Genomic DNA, 24,482 nt, shown 5'->3' on the forward strand with positions numbered 1-24,482 from the left:
GCCCATAGTGAAGCTGTAGGTACCCTGGTGCCTCTGTCCTCACTGAGATGGAGGAAGAAATTTACCCATGGATCATCCCGAATGACATAATGAATCTCCCATTGTGTCAAGCATAAAAAAGGACCATGTAGTGAACACTGGTATGACAGCAAGTGGTTGGTAGAGATGCATAGTCAATAAGTGACCAATGTAGTCAATAAGTGAGTTAGGGGAAGTTTTCCCTCATTAGAGGTTTTTCCCACCAACCACAATTAGGATCCCTAACTACGGTTAGTGGATAGGTTTAGGTTTTGTAACTTAGACAAACCTTCACCTCTTGTATGTTTTCTTAGCTCTTCAATTCAGCACGTTTGTGGCTTGCTCTCCATCTCTTCTTTTGCTTACATTTGGTATCAGAGCCTGCCTGCTCCCGAACCTAGAGATCATCTTTGAGCTTACCTAGTGTACACATCATATTGGTTTCTTTTTTTTTTGGCTTTGGTATTTTAGGAAGGAGGAGAAAGCCACAACATTTGCTTTCAGTGTCCTCTCTCAATAAAAGAGGATTTCAGGTTGTCTTTGAAGATGACAAGTGTGCAGTCCATGGTCTTTTTCAGCTTGATGTTTTTGAGAAAAGATCAGATGATCTACTTGCAGTTTCTACTCCCTTAGTGCTATGCAGCATGTGGAGTTATGGCATCATATGGGCATATGAGTTATGGCAGCTTGATGATCCTTCAAAAGCATTCTATGGTTGATGCCTTACCGCCTTTGGAGTCACCTCCTCCTCATACTTGTGAAGGGTGCATATACTTGGAAAGATGCACAGGTTTCCCTTCAAGTAGGATGGTGCAGTACGAGATGTTCGGAAATTACAGCTCATTCATAGTGATGTCTGTGGTCCCATGAGGACTCTTGCAATGGGTGGTTATCTCTGTTATGTCATATTTATTGATGGCTACTCAAACTACTTTTGGGTCTATGGTTTAGAGAAAAATACACTTTGTAGCAAAGGTTGAGAATGACACAAGCCTCACAATTCAGATTCTATGCACAGATAGAGGGGGGGAGTATATGTCTCATGAATTTGAGGCTTATTTGAAAGAGAAAGGCATCACACATCAGCTTACAGTGAGGCTTACACCTCAGCAAAATGGCAAAGTTGAGCGAAAGAATAGAACTCTTATGGAGAGGGATAGATGCATGCTCACAAGCAAAAAGTTGCCTCACATGTTTTGGCTTGAGGGTCTCATGTGTGCTAGTTATGTTTTGAATCAGGTTCCCATGAAGGCGTTGAAAACAAAGACTCCTGATGAAGTTTGGCATGGGAGAAAGCCTTCAGTGGAACATTTTTGTGTCTTTGGATGTGTTGCATATGCCCATGTGCCTATTGAGTTTCGACATAAGCTGTCAGACAAGGCAATTAAATGCATATTTGTTGGGTATAGTGTAGAGAGCAAAGGTTACTGTCTCTACAATCCTGCTTCTTGCAAGATTTTTTCATCAAAGATGTAATCTTTTCAGAAAATTCAGCACATACACAAGCTGAATTTAATGTACCAGCTTCTTCTACATCAGATGATGTTTTTGAGGGGTCAATACCCATTGCTTTGGGTTCCTCTTTTGACATCCTTGCTGGAAATCAGAATTTGCAGCAAGCTCCTCATGTTGCACATGCTCCGATTCAGCCTCCGGCTGATTTAATTCCTCCACAGGCAATGGAAGATGCTGTCAGGAAAGAGATTACATAAATACATGCAGCCAAATCTGTTCCCATTTGGCTGCTCCAAACTCTTAGGGAGACTAAGCTTGATGCTCCTTTGCCTGGCAGAACTCGTAGTGCAGCAAGGCACGAAGGGGGGTTCTTTCTGTTGAATCAGCTTATACAAGTACGCTTCTTGATGAGGAAGAGCTTGATACTTTTGAAGAAGCTAAGGACAATGTGCATTGGATGAATGCCATGGAAGATGAGTTTCAGTCCATGGAGAAAAATCAGACCTGGAATCTTGTGGATTGGTCACCGGGCAAGAATGCCACAGGTATCAAATGGGTTTTCGAAGTAAAAAGAAAGTTGGATGGGTCCATTGACAGCTACAAGGCACGGCCGGTTGCAAAAGACTATGCTCAAAAGAATGTACTTAAAGTTTGCAAGCTGAATAAAGGTTTGTATGGGCTGAAACAAGCCCCTAGTGCATGGTACTTCAAGATTGATGCCTTTCTGACCAGCAAGGGGCTTCATAAGAGTCCAATTGAAAGTATTGTCTACATCAAGAAGGATGGGGGGGATATTTTGGTCATCATTCTTTATGTAGATGACATGCTGCTCACAGCGTCACATGAAGAAACAATTGCAGATTTCAAAGCTGAATTGAAAGCTACATTTGACATGTCTGATTTAGGCATGTTACATTTTTATTTGGGGATCTAGTTTATACAAGAGAGATGTGGCATTATTATGTCTCAATCCAAGTATGTGCAAAAGCTCTTGAATCGGTTCGACATGCAAGATTGCAAGCCTATAACCACTCCCATGGAGCCAGGGCTAAAGCCTATGTATGATGCAGGTGAATCAATAGATGCCACACTCTACAGTCAGGTTATTGGATGCCTCATTTATTTGTGCAATACATGGCCCGATATTCAGTTTGCAGTATCTCAGGTGAGCAGGTATATGCTTTTCAAAATCGACGCTCAGGCTTCGGTGTGAAAGAGTTTCGTATATAGATGCTTCAGTTCCACGCACAGCCCAAAGACAACACATTGGCAAGCTGTAAAATGCATCTTCCGTTACTTGCAAGGTACAAAGTCTTATGTGTTGATGTTTCGCAGGGGGGTGACTTGCAGATGCATGCTTACAGTGATTCAGGTTGGGTTGGAGATTATGACTCTAGGCAGTCCACAAGTGATAATTGTTTCTTTTTCGGACACGGTTGCACAAGAAACAATCTACTGTGGCTACTTCCTCATGTGAAACTGAGTACATGGCGACTTTCACAGCATCAGTTGAGTGCTTGTGGCTACACTGCTTATTTGCTGATCATCGCGGAACACGTACCGAGCGGGGTTCCAAAGGAGGAACAGACGAGGGTGGAGCCGGAGAAGGTTCACCTATCATTGGAGGGTCCTTCTCCAATTCTCACTGATGTCAGAGTGCTATAGCAGTTGTAAAGAATCCTGTATTTCATGCTCGCACGAAGCACATTGAGGTTCTTTATCACCATGTCAGAGAGAAGCTGCATGCATGGGAAATCAATATGATCGATGTCTCCACAGATGACAATGTTGTAGACATATTCACCAAAGCACTTCCACATGCGAAGTTTGATGCATTTCGCAATGCCTTGAGTTTATCTCCTTTTGGTGACTGATCTTTTCCTGTAGATTATCACATTGGGATTGCAGGGGGGTGTTCGAATTATCGCCATAATGGTAGTGACCAATGTATAGTCAATAAGTGAATTAGGGACACTCTTTCCTCATTAGAGGTTTTTCCCCCCAACCATAGTTAGGATCCCTAACTACGGTTAGTGGATAGGTTTAGGTTTTGTCACATTGACAAAACCTTTACCTCTTGTATGTTGTCTTATCTCTTCTATTCAGCACGTTTGTCGCTTGCTCACCATCTCTCATTTTCCTGTAGATTATCACATTGGCACTGCAGGGGGGTGTTGGAATTATCGCCATAATGGTAGTGACAATTGTATAGTCAACAAGTGAGTTAGGGACACTCTTTTCTCATTAGAGGTTTTCCCCCCCAACCATAGTTAGGATCCCTAACTACGGTCAGTGGATAGGTTTAGGTTTTGTCACTTTGACAAAACCTTTACCTCTTGTATGTTGTCTTATCTCTTCTATTCAACATGTTTGTGGCTTGCTCACCATCTCTCCTTTTGCTTAAAGGTAATAATCTCTTGTTCCTGTATCTGTCCATCCAAAGTGTATGATTCGATTATGTATATATATAAGGATCCAAAGTGGTCAAACTAACCTTTGGATTTGCTGAGCCTTTGCACTTTTCTGCAAGCCACTTCATCAGCGGCATCCCCAACCACACCTGTTGTCTTATCTATCTATCCATCTATCTACATCTGCATACGGCAGATGTTGCAGCGAGGGTGGCCTGGGAGACCATTATTCTCCCTACTTGGGAAGGGGGCCTTAATATCATTGACCCAGACTTAAGTGCAGGGCATTGCTTTGTAAGGTGGTGGTGAGGGGACTCATGCCTCGGCAACAACCTTGGAAGGATTTCTTTTTTAGACGCATTCAGGCTTGCACACCTACTTTAGGAGATGATTGAGTGGACAGCCCTCGCTGGATTTTTACTTCTGCCTCTCTCAGGTCTCCTGCCTCTCCTCTCATGACTGCCATCCTCAAAGCTTGGGGGAGCTTCAGGAACACTCTTCGAAGCATAGTTACCAGCCGAAACGGAAACGAAAGAAACGGAAACGGAAGAAACGGAGATTCCGGGCCCCGCCGAAACGGAAACGGAAGAAACGGCAATATGATACAATTTATGTATAAAATTTTATTTTTTATACATAATATAATTATCAATAGAGTGCAATTTGCAAATCATACATAATACAATTATACATACTTGAAGCTTCAGCCTTCAAGCATCAATGCATCATTCATACTTCTTGGAGCCACTGCCTCCTTTATAACTATCTAGGAGGGAGACATGGACCCAATAAGCATCTCTCGGCATTGAGGAGGATGGAGAGGTGAGAAGGAGGATGGAGAGGTCACAAGTGAGAAAGGATGGAGAGGTAGAAGGAGGATGGAGAGCTCAGAGGTAAAAGAGGATGGAGAGGTGGAAGGAGCGTGGAGGATCAGAGGTAGAAGTGAAGGAGGATGGAGAGGTTACAGGTAAGATTAAAGAGAGGATGGAGAGAAGAAGGATGGAGGGTTGGAGGTCCGAGGAAAACGGGATGGAGAGTCCAAGAGCAAAGGATGGAGGGATGGAGAGAGCAGCAAGGATGCACAGGAGGAGTGCAATCGGCAGGAGGCGGCGAAAAATGGAGCCAGGCGGCGAAATCACGACTTTTGGGGTTTAGGGCAAAAACAGGTTTTACGAAACGGCGTTTCTTCAAGAAACGCCGTTTCCGTTTCCGGCCACGAAACGGCCGTTTCGTGCAACTATGCTTCGAAGGGTTCCACCCTCTATCCTTGAAGAGATTGATAGGCAGCCAATCATTTGGAACGATAGTATACTTGATGAGCATGGCAGACCTCTGGGCACTTCCCATTATATGCAGTGGTTTGGGTGGGAGAGAGGCCCCGCCTACACAATAGGCACTTGGAAGGCTTTTATCAGGCTACCTGAGGATCAGAGGCTACAGTTCATGAGTCACCTCAGAGGGGTAGCATGCAGAATTCAGCAGATAGATGCAGCCATTGCGGTGGATTGGACAGTTGAGATGCCTATTACTTCCACCACTTGGATGGGAGCTTTTTCGAGGACATCAGTTTCTCTACAGGTGATCGCTCTTCGAGGTCTCGGGGAAGATGCTCTGGTCTTTGACGTTGGGGATGGAGGTATACTCTGTAGATGCACGGATGATATTCTTCTAGAGGTTGCCTTTCAGCCTGTGAGGATTGCTGGTCTTGTGGACCATGTAGCGGGCTTGCATTGGTACTTAGACTCCGACCCTCTGCTCTTGGCCCTGGGATCCTAGAGGTTGTGGTTTTATGTAGGTGCACCTATGAGGTGCTTGCAGTGGGACGTAGGAGAGTGGAAGTGGATATATCATGGGCACCGAGAGAGGGGGATTTCCTTCTTTCGTTTCATGGTTGGTAATGCGAGGAGATTTCAGCTGAGGAGTAGAGGTTGGATTCCCTCCACGGCCCCCCATTGGGATAGCTTCTTCATCACCGCAGATTTTCGTAGGAATTTCTGGAGGAGGCTCTGGAAATCCCTCAGAAATAGAAAGATCACTCTTTTCCTTTGGCTTTCTATTCATGGAGGGATTGCAGTGAAGCTGTGGCGATCACGATTTGGGGCTGATCCCTCTTGCCCTCGCTGTCATTCTGCAGAGGAGTTAGTGCGACACTGCCTTTGGGAGTGCAATCAAGCGAGAATTGTTTGGAAAGGAGTTGCTCGGATACTCAGCATTTTTCATACTTCCCCTTTCTTCATGACTTGGGGCTCGGTTGCATGGTTATCCCTTACTGGGCCCCAAGTGTTTTATGAGGGTGAGCCTTGTTCTTGGGCACTCTCGATCCGCTGACAAGGGATAGAGCCCTGCTCTCTTGAAGATGTACCACATATTCCTTTCAGAGCTTCACATGTTTCAGTGGACACCTCTTGGGAGATTTGGGCTAGCATTTCCTCTTGGCACATTTGGAGAGCCAGATGCACAGAGGCCTTGGATGACACCCAGATACGCCCATCATAGGTGTTCACGGGTATTTGGAGTGACACGGTTCACACTTTGATAGCCATATGGGCTAGCATGGAGGGCCCTTCACAGGCAGCCTCTTCTAGGAGGATTGTATTTCTTCAAGTTTGGTGGGGTTCTCCCTTTTTCTCGGAGGTTGCTACCGGATTGAGATGGCACTATCAGCCCCAATCCTTTCTTTTTGGCTCTTGACCTTTTCATGCATTGCATGGTGTATCCCGTATTCCCGTATGGAGCTTGCTCTAACGGTTTTCTTTAATACTTAATAAAAGTCTCTTTTTTGCCAAAATAAAAAATAAAAAAATTGTGGATGAGCATCGCAAGAACGAGGATACATAGATGGCTAGAGGCTCTGACTTGTAGTTGAGGCATAGAGTGGAGTGAAAGAGGTTGATTTAGTGCACAAGGAGGATATGAATGGAGCACGGTGGAGATGAGCTCCTTGGTTTTTGGGGCGCCCCGTTGGCAATGGTTAACTATAGGTGTTGAATAGTATGGAGCTTCTTTGGGCATTGGGCAGCTCATGTCATGGGCCACAAGTGCAATGAGGAAGCCGAGGTGCTTTTTACAAGTTGAAGTCAATGGAAGAGACTGGCGCCAGAAGCTTTGAGCTAAGCTTTGTGCACTGTTGTGAACCTGGGGGCAGTGAATCATAGCCCTCTTTTGTAATGGCAAACATTTTTAAAATCCACGGAGATATGGCTTTATTGACTTTACGTTGCTATGAATTGACCAAAACGTATTGAAATTGTACGAATTCATATGTTTTCTTGACTCTTCGGCATCCTGTATATGGGCTATCATGGACATGGTAAAATGAAGGTCCCTGATATGTACTTGCTTTTGGTACTCACCACATCCTTGATGTATATTAATGTAATGATTTCATGCTTGTTTTGTTCGAAACACCAATGATCTTCCTAGCATGTGACTTAGGGATTGCATGCTTGTTTGTTTTGCTTTTGTTACCCCACCCTAGATACGACCCATTCATGCTCGAGCGGCTTTGGACATCCAATCTTTTCTCCAACATTGAGAATCTTAACAAACCATTGTGGACCCACCATTTATAGACTTTCCATATCTCAATAATCTAGATAGGTCTTTCAAACACAAAATCAATACATATATGTTTGAAGTTATGGTAGTCATAGGGCTTTCAAATACAAAATCAACACATACATGTTTTAGTAAGCTGGTCGTGCTCAGCAATGTGCTCGATTTGGAACAAAATTTAGCTAAGAATTTCATAGTTCTCTTCAAACCACTCTCAATTCTAGTCTCAGTGGATTGTCCTAGGGATGGTTTGCATTGACGATGGTCTGGGACACCTTATGTATTGCCTCTGAATTCATTACCTTGTTTTAATTTTAAGGTTATGAATGGTTTGCTTTTAAACAAAACAAGCATGGAATTTCTATGTCAATATACGTTAAGGATGTGCTGGATACCAAAAGCAAGTACATTTGAAGGAAAAGGGAACGTGAAGTAGTCGGCCTTGTAAACTCTCATATGCAATCTAAGTGTTGTTTCTTCTGAACTCCTCCTTGCCTTGTTGCTATCCTTGAGCATTTAAAAGGGAAAGGTAAACGGCGGGATGGCTAGTATCGGGCGTGTATGTTGACGCTTGTGTGTGCGCGTTGTGACGGTTATTGAAAACTTGACCGGTGTGAGTGCGTGCGGATCGAGAGACCCTTATTCTACCAGCATTGGAGTAAACTTGAGATCTGATCCGAGACTCGTCTCTGCAAGGGAGAGCTCAATGGGTCAAGTGTGCCGACTGTGTGCCAAAGGCCACTAACCATAAGACTAAGTGGGTTGAGTCGGGATGTCGCATGGAGAGCATGCTCGTGGGAGCCAAGAAGGGAACCCTTGAGACCTAGGAGCCAAAGAGGCTGAGGTGTCGTCCGCAGGGTGCGAGCTTGCGTGCCGGTGTAAGAGTCAATAAGGAGCTTGGGAGCAGCTTGAGGGGGTTCTACCTAGGTAGCACTGCATAGCAGGCATGTGCCGTATGAGGGGAGACGCTCTCAAGAGGACCTGGGAGCAAGGATTGGGAAGCCGATGTGCCTAGGAGCTACAAATGTGAGGGCAAGCCGAAGTACGAAGTAGGGAATGAACTAGGATTAGATGGCCCTGCAGGTGTTGCTGGGGTTGGGAACCTTAGTTGTGCCTAGGTAGAGTGGTAGATTGTGGAAGTATGAGGAACGACTAAGGAAGAGGCCTGTTATGTTATAGCTTTAGTAAAGGGATTCCATGTATCTTGTACCACTTCTTATTAAATAATAGTAGCTTGTTGACATCCATTCTTTTTTCCAACGTGGAGAACCTTAGTGAACAATCATGAGCCATAAATGATTTACAGACTTTAACTACATCCACATCGCAATAAGCCACACGGGGCTTTCAGACAAAATAAATACATATATGTTAGAAGTTATGGTGTTGACTAGTTCTCTACTCATGCTTGGCAATGTGGTCAATTTTGAAGGAAATTGTAGCTGTGAAATTTATAGCTCTATTCACCACTCTAATTTCAGCCTTATTGGATTGTCCTAGGAATGGTCCACACAAGAAAAAGTGCATTTATGATGGTATGGGACACCTTGTGTATTGCCTCGAAATACATTACGTTGGTTTAATTTTAGGGCTACGGCGAGCATGGACTGCGTTTAGACACGTTTGGGCCTTCAATAAGTCTAGCATCATCGCTTACTCCGTTGCTCTTCATCTCCTAGATTAAGTATGAATTTACGGTTTATGAATCCATTCTTCCTAATCACAACATAAGCTTGTTTAAGATTCCTACATCAAGGATGGGGCATGGAGCATGGAGCCTTGGGTTAGTGATGACTCTGTTCAACAGGGTGCCTAGAAGGGCTGCATAAAATCACATAAACCCTTAGCTATTGCCGGTGTATTTATAGGGGGTCTTGGATTTGTAATGGTCAACGTGTAGGTAGTGTCACGGGACGTGAATTTCATGTGTAGCTAACCTCGTGGCTACTTCCGTGGTCACTTTGGCTGAGGGATTGGCCTAGAGAAAGCACCCATAGTCAGGAGTCACATTTGTTGAGATATGCCTTAGTTTTGACCCTGGCATTGGGGTACTAGTGGTGCATTGGTATTGGATGCAGGTAGAGGCCAAGTGTTGGATTTGGTAGTGGAAAATGCAAGCATAATAGTATAAGGGTGCACCCTTGTTGTAAAGCAGAATTCCACTTTTTGAAGAACTAAATAAAGACCGAAAGGGGCGCCAAGGTATTTGGGGCCAGTGTGGTGTCTCGTGTTTGGTTCTTTGAGTAGGGGCACTCCAGCCTCCATCTAGCTTCTTTTTCAAAGTTGTTTCTAAGCGGTTTTGTGTTTAAGGAAGTTGTTGAAAGAGGCGCAATGTGGCTACAATGACATGGATGCTAAGCTAGTTACGGTTTACTGCCCTTTGAATCCCGTGGCTGAGCGGAAGAATTGATCAGTGATGGAGATGGCCAGGTCCATGTTGAAAGGCAAGCATTTGCCTAACAAGTTGTGGTTGGATGCCTTTAGGTGTGCTAATTACATTTTGAATAGATGTCCCACAAAGGCATTGCAAACTATCACACCTTGTGAGGCTTGGACAAGTTGTAAGCCTCGTATTTCTCACATGAGGACATTTGGATGCTTGGCCTATGCCCACGTGCCTTCTCAAACACGCATCAAGTTGGATGATAAAGCTGTCAAGTGCATTTTTATTGGGTATAGCTCAAAGAGTAAGGGCTATAAGCTGTACCAATCCCGCACGGGCAAGTCTTTTTTGTCAGTCAGGATGTTGTGTTTGATGAATCTTCCACTATGCCTTTGCTGGACTGTAAAAAACAGACCATTGTTGATGCCCCAGATATCTTTGACAGGTTGATGCCTTTGTTTCTGTCAGATGCTCATGATGATGTTCCATCTGAGCTTGTACCTCCTTCATCTATTGATCATTTGTAGCCAGATATTCAGCATGATATTCAGCCTGATGTGCCTCCAATTGATCTGGACCATGTGCACAGGGCTCTTGAGTAGGAAAGAGCTGAAATTGAGGAGCCAAAAAAGGTACCCTGTTGGCTCCTTGACGCATTAAAAGACAGCAAACAAGATACTCCTGTGCCAGCTCGTACTAGAGTAGCTGTCTCGAAAGAGCATGCTAGTTTTTTTGCTTATGCATTGGTTGCTACAGAATGCAATGAAGAGCCATTATGTCATAAAGATGCCTTTCAGAATAATTGTTGGCTGAAGGCTATGCAAGCTGAATTGGATTCTCTCTATCAGTATATTGGACAGCTGTTGCAGCTTTTTCAGTTTGAGGATTGCAAGCCAGTATCCACACCATTAGAGCATGGTTTTCAGTTCTCTTCCGAGGATGGCAGCGGTGCATGTGATGTCACTCTCTATCAGCAGGGACTCGGGTTGTTTGATTTACTTATGCCATACGAGACCTGATTTACAGTATGTTGTCTCACAGTTGAGCAGATATATGCACAGCCCCTCTACTACCATTGGCATGCCGTGAAGCGTGTCTTCATGTATCTCAAAAGCAGTCAGAATTTGGGGCTTCTTTATGAGGCTGATACTTAACTTGTTATGCATGGATTCACTGATAGTGATTGGGCTGGCTGTTCGGACACTCGTGTGTCACATAGTGGCAAGTCTTTCATGCTTGGAACTTCATGCGTTTCTTGGTTCAGCAAGAAGCAGAGTACAGTTGCTACTTCTAGTTGTGAAGCTGAGTACACAGCAGCTTTTACAGCTACAGTGGAGTGTGTTTGGCTTCCAAAGCTGCTTGCAGATCTTTATGCATGTCAGACTGCTCCTACCGTCATCTTCACTGATAGTAAGAGTGCTTTGGTTGTTGCATGGAATCCAGTTTTCGATGCTCGCACAAATCATATTGAGGCTCATTGTCACTATGTGAGAGAGAGATTATCAGCAGGTGATATTCAGTTGTCTTATGTTCCCACTGAAGACAACTTTGCAGATCGGTTTACGAAGGCTCTACCTCGACCTAAGTTTGAAGCTTTTCGGCAAGCTCTAAACTTAGTGCATTTTGTGACTCGATCTGTTGTACTCTATACAATCATAGTTTGCTATATCCCTACAAGGCGAACATGTGCAACCATGACATTAGATATTCTGGTATCCTGAGCCATGTCCAGGATACTTCAGCCATACCATTGAGGGTGGATTTGTAGGCCATTCTATGGGCTATCCATGGGTGCCACTTATTCCTTGGTATGTGTCTTGTAGGCCTAGTTATAGTCAATTAGGTCTGCTGGTACAATTAGTTCATGTACCACCTAGTTCACTTAGGACAGTTAGTCCAGTTAGGGCATTTAGCCCTACGGTTTTGTCATATTGGCTGCCACTTGAGCCTCTATTCTTTTAGTAGCATTTTCAATACAATAGCTCGTTTTTGGCTGTATGGGAATTTCTCCCGCTGTACGGATCATTTAATGCTGGTGGCTATACGGATCTTTTACTGCTGCTGCTGTACGAACTATTTGGGCACACTTTCCAAGGCTTGTACGACAGTTTCTTCACGCATTTCGAGGATGGATTGCAGGCTGCGCTGATCTTTCTCCCTTTCTTTCTTACCTTTGGCCTCCCGCATCCTTGAGCCTTGCTCTCTCCTCTCATCTAAGCTTCTAGTTTCCCATTCCTTCTTTCTCTTTCTCTCTCTTCCTTGGCTGGGAGTCACCTGTACATTGATGGGGGCCTGGATGGATACAAGGGCAGAGCTCGCCCCTCGTCCACGCACAGCGGGTATAGTCGTTTTGACTTTCATTTGCAATCTCTAAAGTTATAGCTTGCATTTTTGTTGTTTGGAATACTCCCTGGGTCCTTCAAGCGGTAAGAAGATACCCAATCCCAGAGGGTATTCTTGGGAGGTGTCAGGGAAGTAGATTGGTTGTAGTTTGATGCCTTGAGGCTATTTGAGCACTTTTGGGGATTTGCATTGATGCCTTGTCACAGTCAGGAGTCACATTTATTGAGATATGCCTTAGTTTTGACCGTGGCATTGGGGTACTAGTGGTGCACTGGAATTGGATGCAGACAGAGGCCAAGTGTTGTCTTTGATAGTTGAAAATGCAAGCATAATAGTATATCGGTGCGCCCTTGTTGTAAAGTATAATTCGACTTTTGAAGAACTAAATAAATACCGAAAGGGGTGCCAAGGTATTTGGGGCCAGTGTGGTGTCTTGTGTTTGGTTCATTGAGCAGGGGCTCTCTAGTCTCCATCTAGCTTCTTTTTCAAAGTTGTTTCTGAGTGGTTTTGTGTTTAAGGAAGTTGTTGAAAGAGATGCAATGTGGCTATAAATGACATGGATGCTAAGCTAGTTACGGTTTACGTCCCTTTAGTTTACTGAAGGCCGGTTTCAAGGAGCATAAACAACATAGAAAACAATTCATCTCTACGTAGAGATGGATTTAACACATGAAATACTGAGATGGATAGCATTAATTTGAGCAAATATCCATAGGCATGCAATATTTCATGGATAAGAACTAGAAAAAGGTGGCTGGTGAAAATGTAGCAGCATGTTTTTGAGAAGACTAGAAAGGGAGCACATGGCTTGATGGTGGAGAGCAGGTAACACGAAGAGAGAGATCGTTAGCCAAAGGCATTCAGGTTCACATAGGTTAACTTACACTGATAGTTATGCCCATTTGTGCTAGGTTACAATGCTGTCTCCTGAGTGGATGTTGCCAATGCATACACATGTATGTGTACAGTGTAAAACTTTATATGCACAGAGGATATGCTAATCTTTAGTTACAACATTATCCATAAGTCTCTGCTCTTTCTTCCACAGCAGTTTCTAGCATTTTACCCTTACTTTTTCTGCATTCCTGTGGATAATATTTTTTTCTCCTTCAGATGGATGTTGGTGTTTGGGTAGAGGAGATCGTACATCTTTTGAGCTTAATATTGCTATAACTGCAGGTGATGTCTTGGTTATTCTTGACCTAAGACCAGATGAAACACTATTGGATGTGGGAACAGCTCGAGAAGTAAGTTTAGCTTAGATATGCATATTTCTCTCTTTTTGGCATTAGTCAAATTTGTAAACTAGGGAAATCTTTGCTGCTGGAAGATGAAACTTTATGGTCCATTTTTAAAGTTGATGTGTCACGTAGCATCCATTTATCTGCTATTACTTAAGTAAGCTATAATATTGGCAGCAGGTTTGTAAGCAATATACATAGTGGTATGTGTGCATGGGCTAACCGTTTAATTGGATTATGAAAATCAAAGCACAGCCATGGGTCTATTAACTATATGAATTTGTGGTCTTGAAGATTGTTAACAGGGTGCAAAAGCTACGGAAGAAAGCAGGCTTGGAGCCAACAGATAGTGTTGAGGTCTACTTTGATCCCTTACAAGATGGTGATAGTTGCGGCTCTACTTTACAAAGAGTTGTCAAGGCACAGGTGTGTCATGCTGTTGTATGTTTGGAACGTCCATGTGCTGGCTAGTATAATGAAGGAACAAGCTGCAGATACAATTATAAACAGTATTGTTTGTATCGTTTTCTAAAGACTTTGTTTTGATTTATTTTAGGCATCTTACATTGAAGAAGCCCTGGGCTCCCCGTTACTTTTTGTTGACGCACTTCCCTCAAATGCAGTGAGTGATCCCTTTTTCATGTGCATGCATGTGTGTGTGTGGGTGTGTGTGTGTGTATGAGAGAGGTTTCACAAAAAAAAAAAAAGTGTGTGTGTATGAGAGCACTCAGTGTATGCATCAAATGAGAGTGCTCATTTGATGAGAGTGCATCCAATGATCCCTTTTTCATGTGCATGCATGTGTGTGTGTGGGTGTGTGTGTGTGTATGAGAGCACCTTTCCTACTTTTTCACTTTGGTGATCCTACTTTTTCACTTTTTTCTTTCTTTGGGTACTCTCTACAGCAATCTTTCTATGATTTGAGTGCAACCAAGTACATAGATCATGATATGTATCTGTCTTATACTGAGATCTTCTCATGATGTATTTTTCCAAATCCCGTTTTGGGATAGTGCTTTGGTAATATAAAGCTACAAAATGTTCACCCAAAAAAAAAGTGTGAGCACTTTTCCCCTTTTTGGGATAGTGGCTCTGTAATATAATGCACAAGAGTTTACAAAAAAAAGAAAGTGTGTGTGTAGTAGTAGCTGTCCCACTTTAGCTATGAATGTATATGCTTTCTTAATGAAACATTTTTTTTACCCAAAAGAAAAAAGTGAATGTGTGTCCCTCTTTTTTCGGGGACGGTTTCATAGTTTCTTGTAATATAATACATATGGGTTTCACCCAAAAAATGTGTGTGTGTGAGATTTCACACCCCCCGTTGTCCCCAAAAAAAATAAAAAATAAAAAATGTGCATGTGTTTCGTGCTCCTTGTACAAAAATAAAATCAAATGTGTTGTACTTCTCTTACAAAGAAATTTTCTGATATAGTAATGGTCTCCACTTTGGGCAGCCTCTTGTAATATAAATATACATGGATTTCACCCCAAAAAAAAGTGTGTGTGTGTGTGTGTGCGCGCGCGCGCGCGTGCTGATGTAATGTTGAGTTCCCTATTCAGGGGAATCTTCTTGTAATATAAAGCATAACAAATTTTACAAGAAGAAAGAAAAAGTGTTTGTGTGTGTGTGTGTGTGTGTGACCAATTGGATTATGACAACTACCAATTGGATTATGACAACTTCTTCTCTTGGTGTCACTTTTGGGCGCTATGGTGGTCGTATTGTGCGTGTAACATCCCACTGTATGAACACTCTTTGGTGGATGTATTTCCTTATTTTCGAGCTTCTTTTGTTTGGGTCTTTTCAGGATGCTCTTTTCCTTTTGGACCTTCCTCTGGCCCAGTTAGAAGTTTTTTATTACTGCTTCTAGTTTGAGTAGTAGCTGAACAACAATGAATGTACACGGTTTGCTGGTCTCCTTGACTGTTTCTAGTTCAGATTTGTAGCTGGTCCATCTTGGGTCAGCTATGAATGTACATTTTTCATAATGGAAAGTTCCTTTTACCCCCCACAAAAAAAAGTGTCTGACAGATTTCTTTGTTCTCTATAGGATGCTCATTTCTTTGGTGACCTTCCTCAGGTCCAGTCGGAAGTTTTTTATTATTATTTCAGTTAAAGTGTTTGTGTCACATATTTTTCCCTGCAAGGGAATCTTTGCTCCATCTTTTCTCTCATTGTCATGTCACTTATGACTTTCTGTTTTTTCTCCAGCAGCGTCTACGAGCCCGATTTCCTACTGCTTGCTTTGCTTTGGCAAGATGTTTTGGCTCTTCCGCATTCATCCTCAAGGGCCCAAGTTTGACCTTTTTTTCACATGGGTGCAATGTTGGGGACTCTAGACTCTGTGGAAAGAAAAAACCATCTTTGAAGAGTCTTCTTCTTCCATGTTTCACTATTTCGGGATGTCGCTCAAGCAATCCCTTTATGATTCCCTCTCAGTTCGTCAGATAGATTACTATGTTTACTTGACTTACAATGTAATCTTTTGATATTGTAATAGCAAGTCTTCTCTTTTGGGACTGCTCTTTGTAATACATGGATTTCACCCTTTTAAAAAAAAATTGTGTGTGTGTCTCCGTTTTTCTTAGCATATGAGTAGTAGCTATCTCAGTGTGAAACAGCGATGAATGTACATTCTTCTTAATGAAAGACTGTGTCGTGTGTGTGCACTTGTTGTCTGTCACATATGTCTGGCTCCAAGGGAATCCTTGCTCCATCTTTTTTGGCATTGCCCTGTGACTCGTGACTTCCTGATTTTTCTATCTCTGAGCCTGTTTTCCTACTCCTTGCTTTCGCAAGCTTTTTTGGGTCTGGCATTTACCCACTGAGGCATGTCTGAGCTTTTTTCACTTGGGTTCGATATTGGACACTCTGGATTCTGTGGAAAGATAGAAATCAGAGTGTTTGGAGTTTTACTCTTTGCATGTTTAACTATTTCCGGATGTCGTTTAGCCAATCCTTGTATGATTGCGTGTCTGTTGGTCAAATAGATTACTCTATTTACTTGTCTTACAGTGAGATCTGATGATATCGTAATTTGCATGTCTCCTCTTTGGGGACTACTCTTTGTAATATAATCATGCATGGATTTCACCCCAAAAAAAAAAGTTTGCACATGTTTGGTGTGCACGTTATCCAGTTACAAGTGTTCTTTCACTGTTTTTAGTTTTGTCGTACAAGCTGTTCTTCACTGGAGTATCTATGATGGTATTTTTGTATCTTCTTCTAGTTTATGAGTAGTAGCTGTCTCACTTTGGGACAGAGCTGTATCTTCTTCTAGTTTATGAGTAGTGGCTGTCTCACTTTCGGACAGCTATGAATGTATTTTCTTCTTAATGAAGGGTTCTTTTACAAGGTCAGAAAAGTGTGTGTGTGTGCGCGCCTGCATGGTTGTAACTGGCTGTCTCATTGTAGGGACTATTTTCTTGTAATACAATGACAAATGGAGTTCACTCACACAAAAAAAATGTTTGTGTGTGTGACTTGAGTAACATCTACACACTCTGACATAGGAGCTGTAGCTGATAAATCATGACACATCATCACAGCTTCACCTTGTGCATCAGCCTGAGATGTACCATGTGCATCATCCTGTTTAAGCCCCTCTTCAACATGTAACTCCATATCTGGAAGAGAAGTATGCTGAGTATGCTAAATAGACTGTGAAGACGGTGCCAGAGTCTCTTTTTGTTCAGGATGCAGATGTTCCTTTTTCATTGGATTCTTTTCATCCTTGGTTGAGAGGGGTTTTTGACCTTGTGGTTCAAAAATTGAGGTTGCCAACTTATATCAAGAAGAATCACAAGGGGAAAAAACAGCTTTGTTTTATTGACGGTGATGTCACTCCGTTGCATCACTTTTTGCAAGTCAATAGTCTTAAAATGGAGGATGTGTTTTTAGATCCTCCTCCAAATGATATGTAAATTTTATCTCTATAGCCTCATGAGTTTTTCTCTCTGAGGCTTGCTTGTAAATTTGATCTTTGTACTCAATGGTGGGTTTTCACCTCATTTGGGGTTTCCCACAAAGAAATATAAGATTTTACTATTTAAAAAAAGTGTGTTTGTGTGTGTGTGTGTGTGACTTGGATGTATCATCTTTGGAGGTGTTTTCCCACTGGTTTTGATTTTTCAGAATAGTGTTTCACAAAAAAAAAGTGTGTGTGTCTGTGTATTACAGTCTCTTCTTTATATAAACTTCTACTATCACCACCCTGGGTGTCGGATAAGGCAAATCAAATTTGGGCTTTGCATCATCGAGTTAAATGGTGGAGAAAGAGGTTGAAGCACATTTGGCACTCCAAGGTTGCCTTGAGACAACAGGTCGTTCTATGGCGGGTTCTGTTGGGGGTTATTTCGTCGGGATAGTTTTTATCATACAGGCGTATTGCTCCAGCTATCTGTTGTCGGTGTTTAGCTCCGAGGGAATCCGTATCTTATAACTTTTGGCATTGCCCTCAGACAGGGAGCTTCTTGGACCTCCTTCGGCACAGATTGAGACTAAGATTCTCTCAAGCTTATTTTGGCAATCTTTTCTGGTTGTTTGGGATTTCTCCTAGACGGCCGGATTTTAACTTGTTCTTCATCTGGGTTCACGATTGGGCACTTTGGACTCTCTTGAAAGCTAGAAACCACAAAGTCTTTGGTGATTCAGTTTTTTCTGCTTTTGTTTTCTTTCGCCGTTTTTTGCAGCAATCGCTCTTCGATTGTCTGCAAACTCACTGCATAGATTAGGATGTAAAATTGTCCTACATGGAAATTTTCTCTTGATGTAATATTTCAGCTTACCAGTTTTTTCTGGGATAGCTATCTTGTAATATAAAGCACTCAAAGTTTTCACTTTAAAAAAAAAAGTGTGTGTGTGTGTGCGTGCGTGTGTGTGGTGTGTGTGTGTACACCTCTGTGTGTGTGTGTGTGTGTGTGTGTGTGTGTGTGTGATCTTTTCCTCAGGCCACTGCCACTTATGCATTGGGAATGCATCACAGATTGATATGGAAGAAAATTGCTGATCTCTTGCACCCTTTTCTACCTATTCCCCCTGTGGCTGACACAGACAGGCTTATGGAATGGCAATTGTACCCCTCTGCTACATGCTCTCGTCCTATTCCTCTGCCTGTTTTGACCTCCATCAAAGTCTACAAGCTTCTTCAGCCTGCCCCTTGGATTCATCAATATGCTAATACTCTGTGGCATATCAGGCGGCCCCTTTCATGGTGGCGGAAAAATCTCCGACTAATATGGAGGTGTAAAATGCCTTTGAAACAAAGACTTTTTCTTTGGAGATGCATGACCGGCACACTGTCAGTGGGAATAACACTTGCGAAAAGTCACATTGCTTCACCCACTTGCTTACGGTGTCACGCTCCTTCAGAGACTGTCCCTCATTTGCTTTGGCATTGCCAGTCTACTCGGAACCTCCTGAGGAAAATTTCGGATCATCTTCGCCTCCGTTTCCCGAGTCACATATTTGGGAAACACTTTTGGTTATTTGGCAGATTTAGGATGCCTTTATCTCAATACTCACTCTTTTTCTCATGGGTGAGATATTGGGCTCTTTGGACAATCTGGGAAGAGCATAATCTGGCATACTTGGGCCGTCAGTTTCAAAAGTCATATGAATCTTTTAGAGCCTCATTGCGGTAATCTTTATATGATGCCTGCCATGAGGGTGATATACATGCATCTTGCATTGAGCTTTTCTTTTTATGTTTCTGATTTGTGGAATACTGTCCATCTTGGAGACTTTCCATCTTGTAAAGTTATGACAATATAAATACACTGCACTGGATTTTAACAAAAAAAAAAAAAGAGTGTGTGTGTGTGTGGTGTGTGAAAAGTGCGTGTGTGTGTGTGTGGTGGGTGTGTGAGGTAGGTCGGTGAGGGTTGTGCATGTCATGCCATGGTCGCCAAACAAGGATTACCACAGCCTCATTCGGCATCACTGCCCCGTATGGGTTGAGGTGGTGGATTTTCCTGACTATATGAGGGCTGAGTTACCACTTTGGGGCAAGTTGTATGCCCACCCCGTCCTTCGGGTAATTGCAATTGCTTTTGCGTTCTTTGGGATACAGATCACCCAACCCCTCCTTCCATTGTGGTAGAAGTGGAGGATGTTCCCCTTGGTGAAAAATATTTTGATTTGAAATGGGGAGTTTTTGTAGGTGCTTGTTTCACATGCCATACATTTGGCCACTTAGCCTCACAATGTCCTGCAGTCCTGCATCAGCTCCCACCTACAGCTATTGCTCCAGAAAATACTCCCCCCCCAACTTATGGCCCGGGGCCTAAGGCTATGCCTACCAAACTGGGTGATGTGGCATCTAAATCTGTCCCTTCCAAAGAAAATGTGGTTCAGGTTTCCGCCAAGCAACAGGATAAAGGGAAGGGCAAAATTTCAGAATCTCATGCCTCTCCCTAGGGTGCCTGGCAGCAACCCAAAAAGGTATTTGCTCTCAAACCACGTCCGTTACAATCTCGCCATTGGGATGCTTCAACCTCTACCCCTGGTCAGACCTCTACCCCCGCTGACAGCCTCACCTCTCAACTGTGGGTTGATGTGTTAAAAAGGGGCATCCCTGTATGTGACAATGATGAGTATCATAGAGCTAATGATCCAGGAGGCCAGGTGGATGTTGATGTCATGGTTGAGGCCTGACAGCTTATACTTTACTCTGCTTTTGGTTTGACTGTACATATCTTCTATGTCTACTTGAATTACTTGCATTACATGCAATGTTCAGGGTCTTTGCAATGTCAATAAGTGGAGACTTTTCTGGCATTATGTACATAGAATGCATGCCGATGTGATCTCTTTACAGGAACACAACCAACACTTCTTGGCTGGCCAGCAAGGCCACTATGCTGGTTATGATATTTTTTATGCTGGTACAATGCACTTTTCGGGGGTCTGCATGCTGGTAAAACATGATATGCAGCCCACGGTTGCTTACAATGACCCTCAGGGTCGATGGATGGTGATTAGGTGCATCTGGCAAGCTGATCTCTATGAAATAGCATCTGTTTATGCCTCACAAACTTCTGCGACTAGAGCTCAAATGTGGGTCTCCCTCAAACAATATCCATGGCTGTCCAATGCTTTTTTGTGTGGAGACTTTAACAACTCACCTGCCACTCAAGACAATACCACGCATCGTTCTCACATGATCCCCACTGAGCTTCGACATTGGGAAGATATGCTCTCTTCCCTGCATGTAGAAGATCTATGGCTCTCAACAAGGGACAGAGATATGGGTTATACATATCATCACAATGCGTTTACTCATTACTGGGCTCGACTTGACAGATGGTATTTGCTGCATGCTCAGCAGTATGCTGATTTTACATGTACACTATGGGTTGATCATTCCCTCTTGCTATCTGATCATTTTCCAGTATGCTTGACATTATCTATAGCACGTCTGACAGATGATATGCCTTTTTTTGGCCGTCGCCTGCTCCATGTTAATAGTGCTTATTTGCTTCATCAGCAATTTCAGAACATGGTGAGAGTGGCTGTCCGTCCCCTCCTCTTACATGCTCAGGAGGATATGGATTTTGCTTGGGTCAGTCTTGCTCATCGCTTGCAGGCTGTTATTCAAGATTATGGACGGAACTACATGGGTAACCTCAGGCTCAAGCTGAAATGGGCTCAATCTCATAAGCAGCAAATGGATGCAATTAGTTCTCATAGACAGCTTACCTCTTCTGAATAGGATTCTTGTGCTTATGCGGTTCATATCATTCACCAAAATGATCTTCGCAAATTAAAGAAGTGGCAAATCCGAGCTTGCATGAAACCCCTTTTGGATAAGGGCTGCTCCTCCAAAGCCTTTTTTAAAAGTCTCCATGTGGATAGGCGAAAGGAGGATATTTGCAGGATCAAGAAAGATGATGGCCCCTGGTACTACTGGGACCTCAACCACCACCACCACCACAAATTACTCCCCTGAATCAAGCATTGGTGGAAGAGCTACCTAGTGATTGGGGAGACCCCAAACCTACCTACAGTGGACACTACTATCCCCAAAATGGTGACAATGCAATCGGTCTAGGATTATAAGTCACTACATTATACAAGGTGACCAACACATTCTGGTCTACCAGACGGCACCAATTCCTCAAAAAATGGGATATATGAGCAACTTGACCAAGGCACAATCCATTTAATGCCATACGTGTCAAGGGCCACACCCAACCAATGAGTGTCCATATAAGGGGTAATCTAAGCAGCCAATCACATGTGCACCAGCGTCTAATACACGTCCTGCTTGGTGGTGAGTTGTCAAGAACCTGGACTCTGACCCGCTCAGTGAGACAGGGTTGCCCTCTTAGTTCCTTACTGTATGCCATTGCTACCCATCCGTTACTGTTGCATATGGACTATCTTGCAGATACAGGACAGCTTCATGGCTTGCAAATTCCAGGGGCACAGTCATTTCTTGCACAGGCATATGCTGATGATTCATACTTTATGCCCAGGAATTCTCAAAGTGACCTTTCTCATTTGATGCATACACTGAATGACTTTGGCATAGCTGCTGGACTGCATATCAATTTTCAGAAATCAAAACTTCTAGCTTTGAAAGAAGCTGATTGGGATGCACTTCTCTGGCCAGGCCACATAATCTGTTCCCATACTATTGTGAGGCATCTAGGCTACCCCATTGGCTGGGATATTACCCCGCAACAACAGCTCAAATGGGTGCTTCAAAAGATCAACAAGAAGCTGGAACACTGGCATTTGTCCACTTGGCCTCTACATGTTCGACTTCGGATAGTACAGTCCATCATTATGGCATATGTGCAATTTTATTTGCCTCTTCTTCCCTGGTCTTTTAAGCATTTGGCTTCTTATATGTCCTAGGCTATGGAGATTTTTTGGAAAAGCAAATCTCATAAAAAGGTTTTGCGACTACTACCTATGCAGTCTATTTGTTCACCCAAGACTCATGGGGGGCTGAATATTCTCAATCTCCAGGTTCATATGTTGGCAAGAAAGAGCACTATGATTGCTGATTTTTTTCAGCAAAAACAGCCATGGGCTATTATGTTAGCAGCTATGTGTGGAAACATGACATCTCATGCATATGGGCATTGGATTACAGATCACTGGGAAGCAGTGATGACCACATTTCAGGGGAAAATTCCTGGTTGCCCTGTTTCTACTGCTTTTATTCATGATTGGAAGAGAATTCTCTCATATGCTAAATGGACAGGTGCTTCCTCTCATCATGGTAATTCTTTTCGCTTGGAAAGCATCCATTGGAGCAAGGTGTTTGAATCGCCTCTCGCTTTACAGGCACCTATTAAAGCATACAATCTCATGAAATTGGGCATAAGATTTGTTGGCGATGTTGTGGATCAACAAGGTTGTATGCTTTCATTTCCACAAGCTTGCTCCTTGGGTCTGCATCATATGTCCATTTGGAAAATACTTTCAACTATGTTGCAGCCATTTGTTCCGGTTCCTCCACTGTTTGTACAGGACAGATTACTGGACTGGAATTTGACTTCCTTACCTCCTGCTACCCACACGCTTTCAATGCATAATCTGACCTCTTCGAAGGTCTACAGATGTCTTCTTCCACCGCCATGGATTGACAAGCATGCCAACACTCTTTGGAATTTGGAGAGGCATTTATCTTGGTGGCAATTACGACTCATGAAAATTTGGAAAGCCAAATTGCCATTAAAACAGAGGCTTTTCTTTTGGAGATGTATAGTGGGAGCTTTTTCCATTGGGGTGAAATTGGCAGCACGCCGCTGCTTCCACTTCCTGACCCCGTTGCTCTCATCACCGCGAGACAGTTCCTCACCTTTTATGATCTTGCCCACACTCTCGCATATTGATCACTCATGTTTCTCCTTTGCTGCGGCTTCGGTTTCCCTCTATCAGATTTGGGAAACTCTTCTGGATGTTTGGATGCGTCTCATCTCAGATGTCTCCATTCCTCCTCTTCTTTCACTGGACTCGCTTTTGGGTACTATGGACCATTTGGACACAGAGACTGCATTCCAGGATGGGTCAACAGTTTCCTGAGGCATATATTTTCTTCAGAATGTCCCTCAAGCAATCCTTATATGATAGTTTTGCTGCAAGGGACTTGGATGCTACTAGCCTTGAAGTGTTTTCTAACTGTTTTTGAGTTCTTCCATTGGGCTCTCCTTTGGAGTCTAATGTCATGTACATTGATTTTATTTTAATATAGTAATGTGCTTTTACAAAAAAAAAAAGTGTGTGTGTGGTCGTGAGCGAAGGTGCTAGCTGAGAGCCTCGCCAAGATATCCTTGCAGGCCTCACCCCCTCTGTCTGTACCCCCGTACGGTCGCCGTACGGCCGTATCAGCTGCTACCATAGGGTTGCAATCCCTGCGTGGATCTACGTGCAGGCCCGTACATCTCTCTGACCTCATCTTTTTCCGTACGTACGTACGGTGCAGAACATCTTTGTCCCTATAGAATTTTCCGTATAGTCTCCTTGCTGTTCCGTACAGTCTATCCCGTACAAACTCTTACGTACAGGTTTTACGTACAGCCTCTGCCGTACAGTTCTGGGTTTTTTCCCATGTGCCTTTCCGTACATTTTCTCTGTCTACTTTATCTTTCACTCTATTTCTTTCTTGCTTTGCCATATTTCAATCATGGCTTCAGGTTCCGATGTCTGTACATATGCTAGAAAAGAAAGACCCGCACATGCCAAGCGCCGTCCTTCTCAGCTTGGATCACAAGATGATGAGCCTACTATGGAAGCTCAATATGTGTTTGATACACTTAAGGATGACTTTCAGCAGTCACGACAGGAATGGGGCAAACCAGTTCCAGAGGTCACATACAAATTGAAATTGCCCTCCCTCGTGAATCCTCTCAGGAAGCTATCTCAAACCGCGGAAATAATTTTCTTTCCAGGAAGAATTCCAGCAGCCAGTGATGTTGTGCAGTGGATCAAGTCTATCCTTGGTGGATGCTTTGTAGAGTGTGTCTATTTTGCATCCAGAGGCTTTTATGAGGTGCACTTATCAGATGCCTTGTGCAAGGAGAGGCTACTTGAGCTTTCTCCCCTCTTCTATGGGAAGC

The 24,482-nt window shown here is 43.2% G+C and overlaps 1 protein-coding gene across 1 annotated transcript in view; it reads left to right on the top strand.

Moving 5' to 3' along the window:
- LOC147906286 (tRNA synthetase class I (I, L, M and V) family protein) overlaps positions 1–24,482 on the top strand; it is a 267,819-nt gene that overhangs the window by 176,126 nt on the left and 67,211 nt on the right. Inside the window, exons 22-24 of the mRNA XM_087377738.1 lie at positions 13,345–13,412; positions 13,701–13,832; positions 13,963–14,028. Coding sequence (XP_087233864.1) covers positions 13,345–13,412; positions 13,701–13,832; positions 13,963–14,028 — 266 coding nt within the window. The remainder of the gene's footprint in view (positions 1–13,344; positions 13,413–13,700; positions 13,833–13,962; positions 14,029–24,482) is intronic.

This window comes from Dipteris shenzhenensis, chromosome 1 (genome assembly GCF_047967505.1).
Source record: "Dipteris shenzhenensis isolate YYH24624 ecotype China chromosome 1, Dip_SZ_1.0, whole genome shotgun sequence".
NCBI classification, from domain to species: domain Eukaryota; kingdom Viridiplantae; phylum Streptophyta; class Polypodiopsida; order Gleicheniales; family Dipteridaceae; genus Dipteris; species Dipteris shenzhenensis.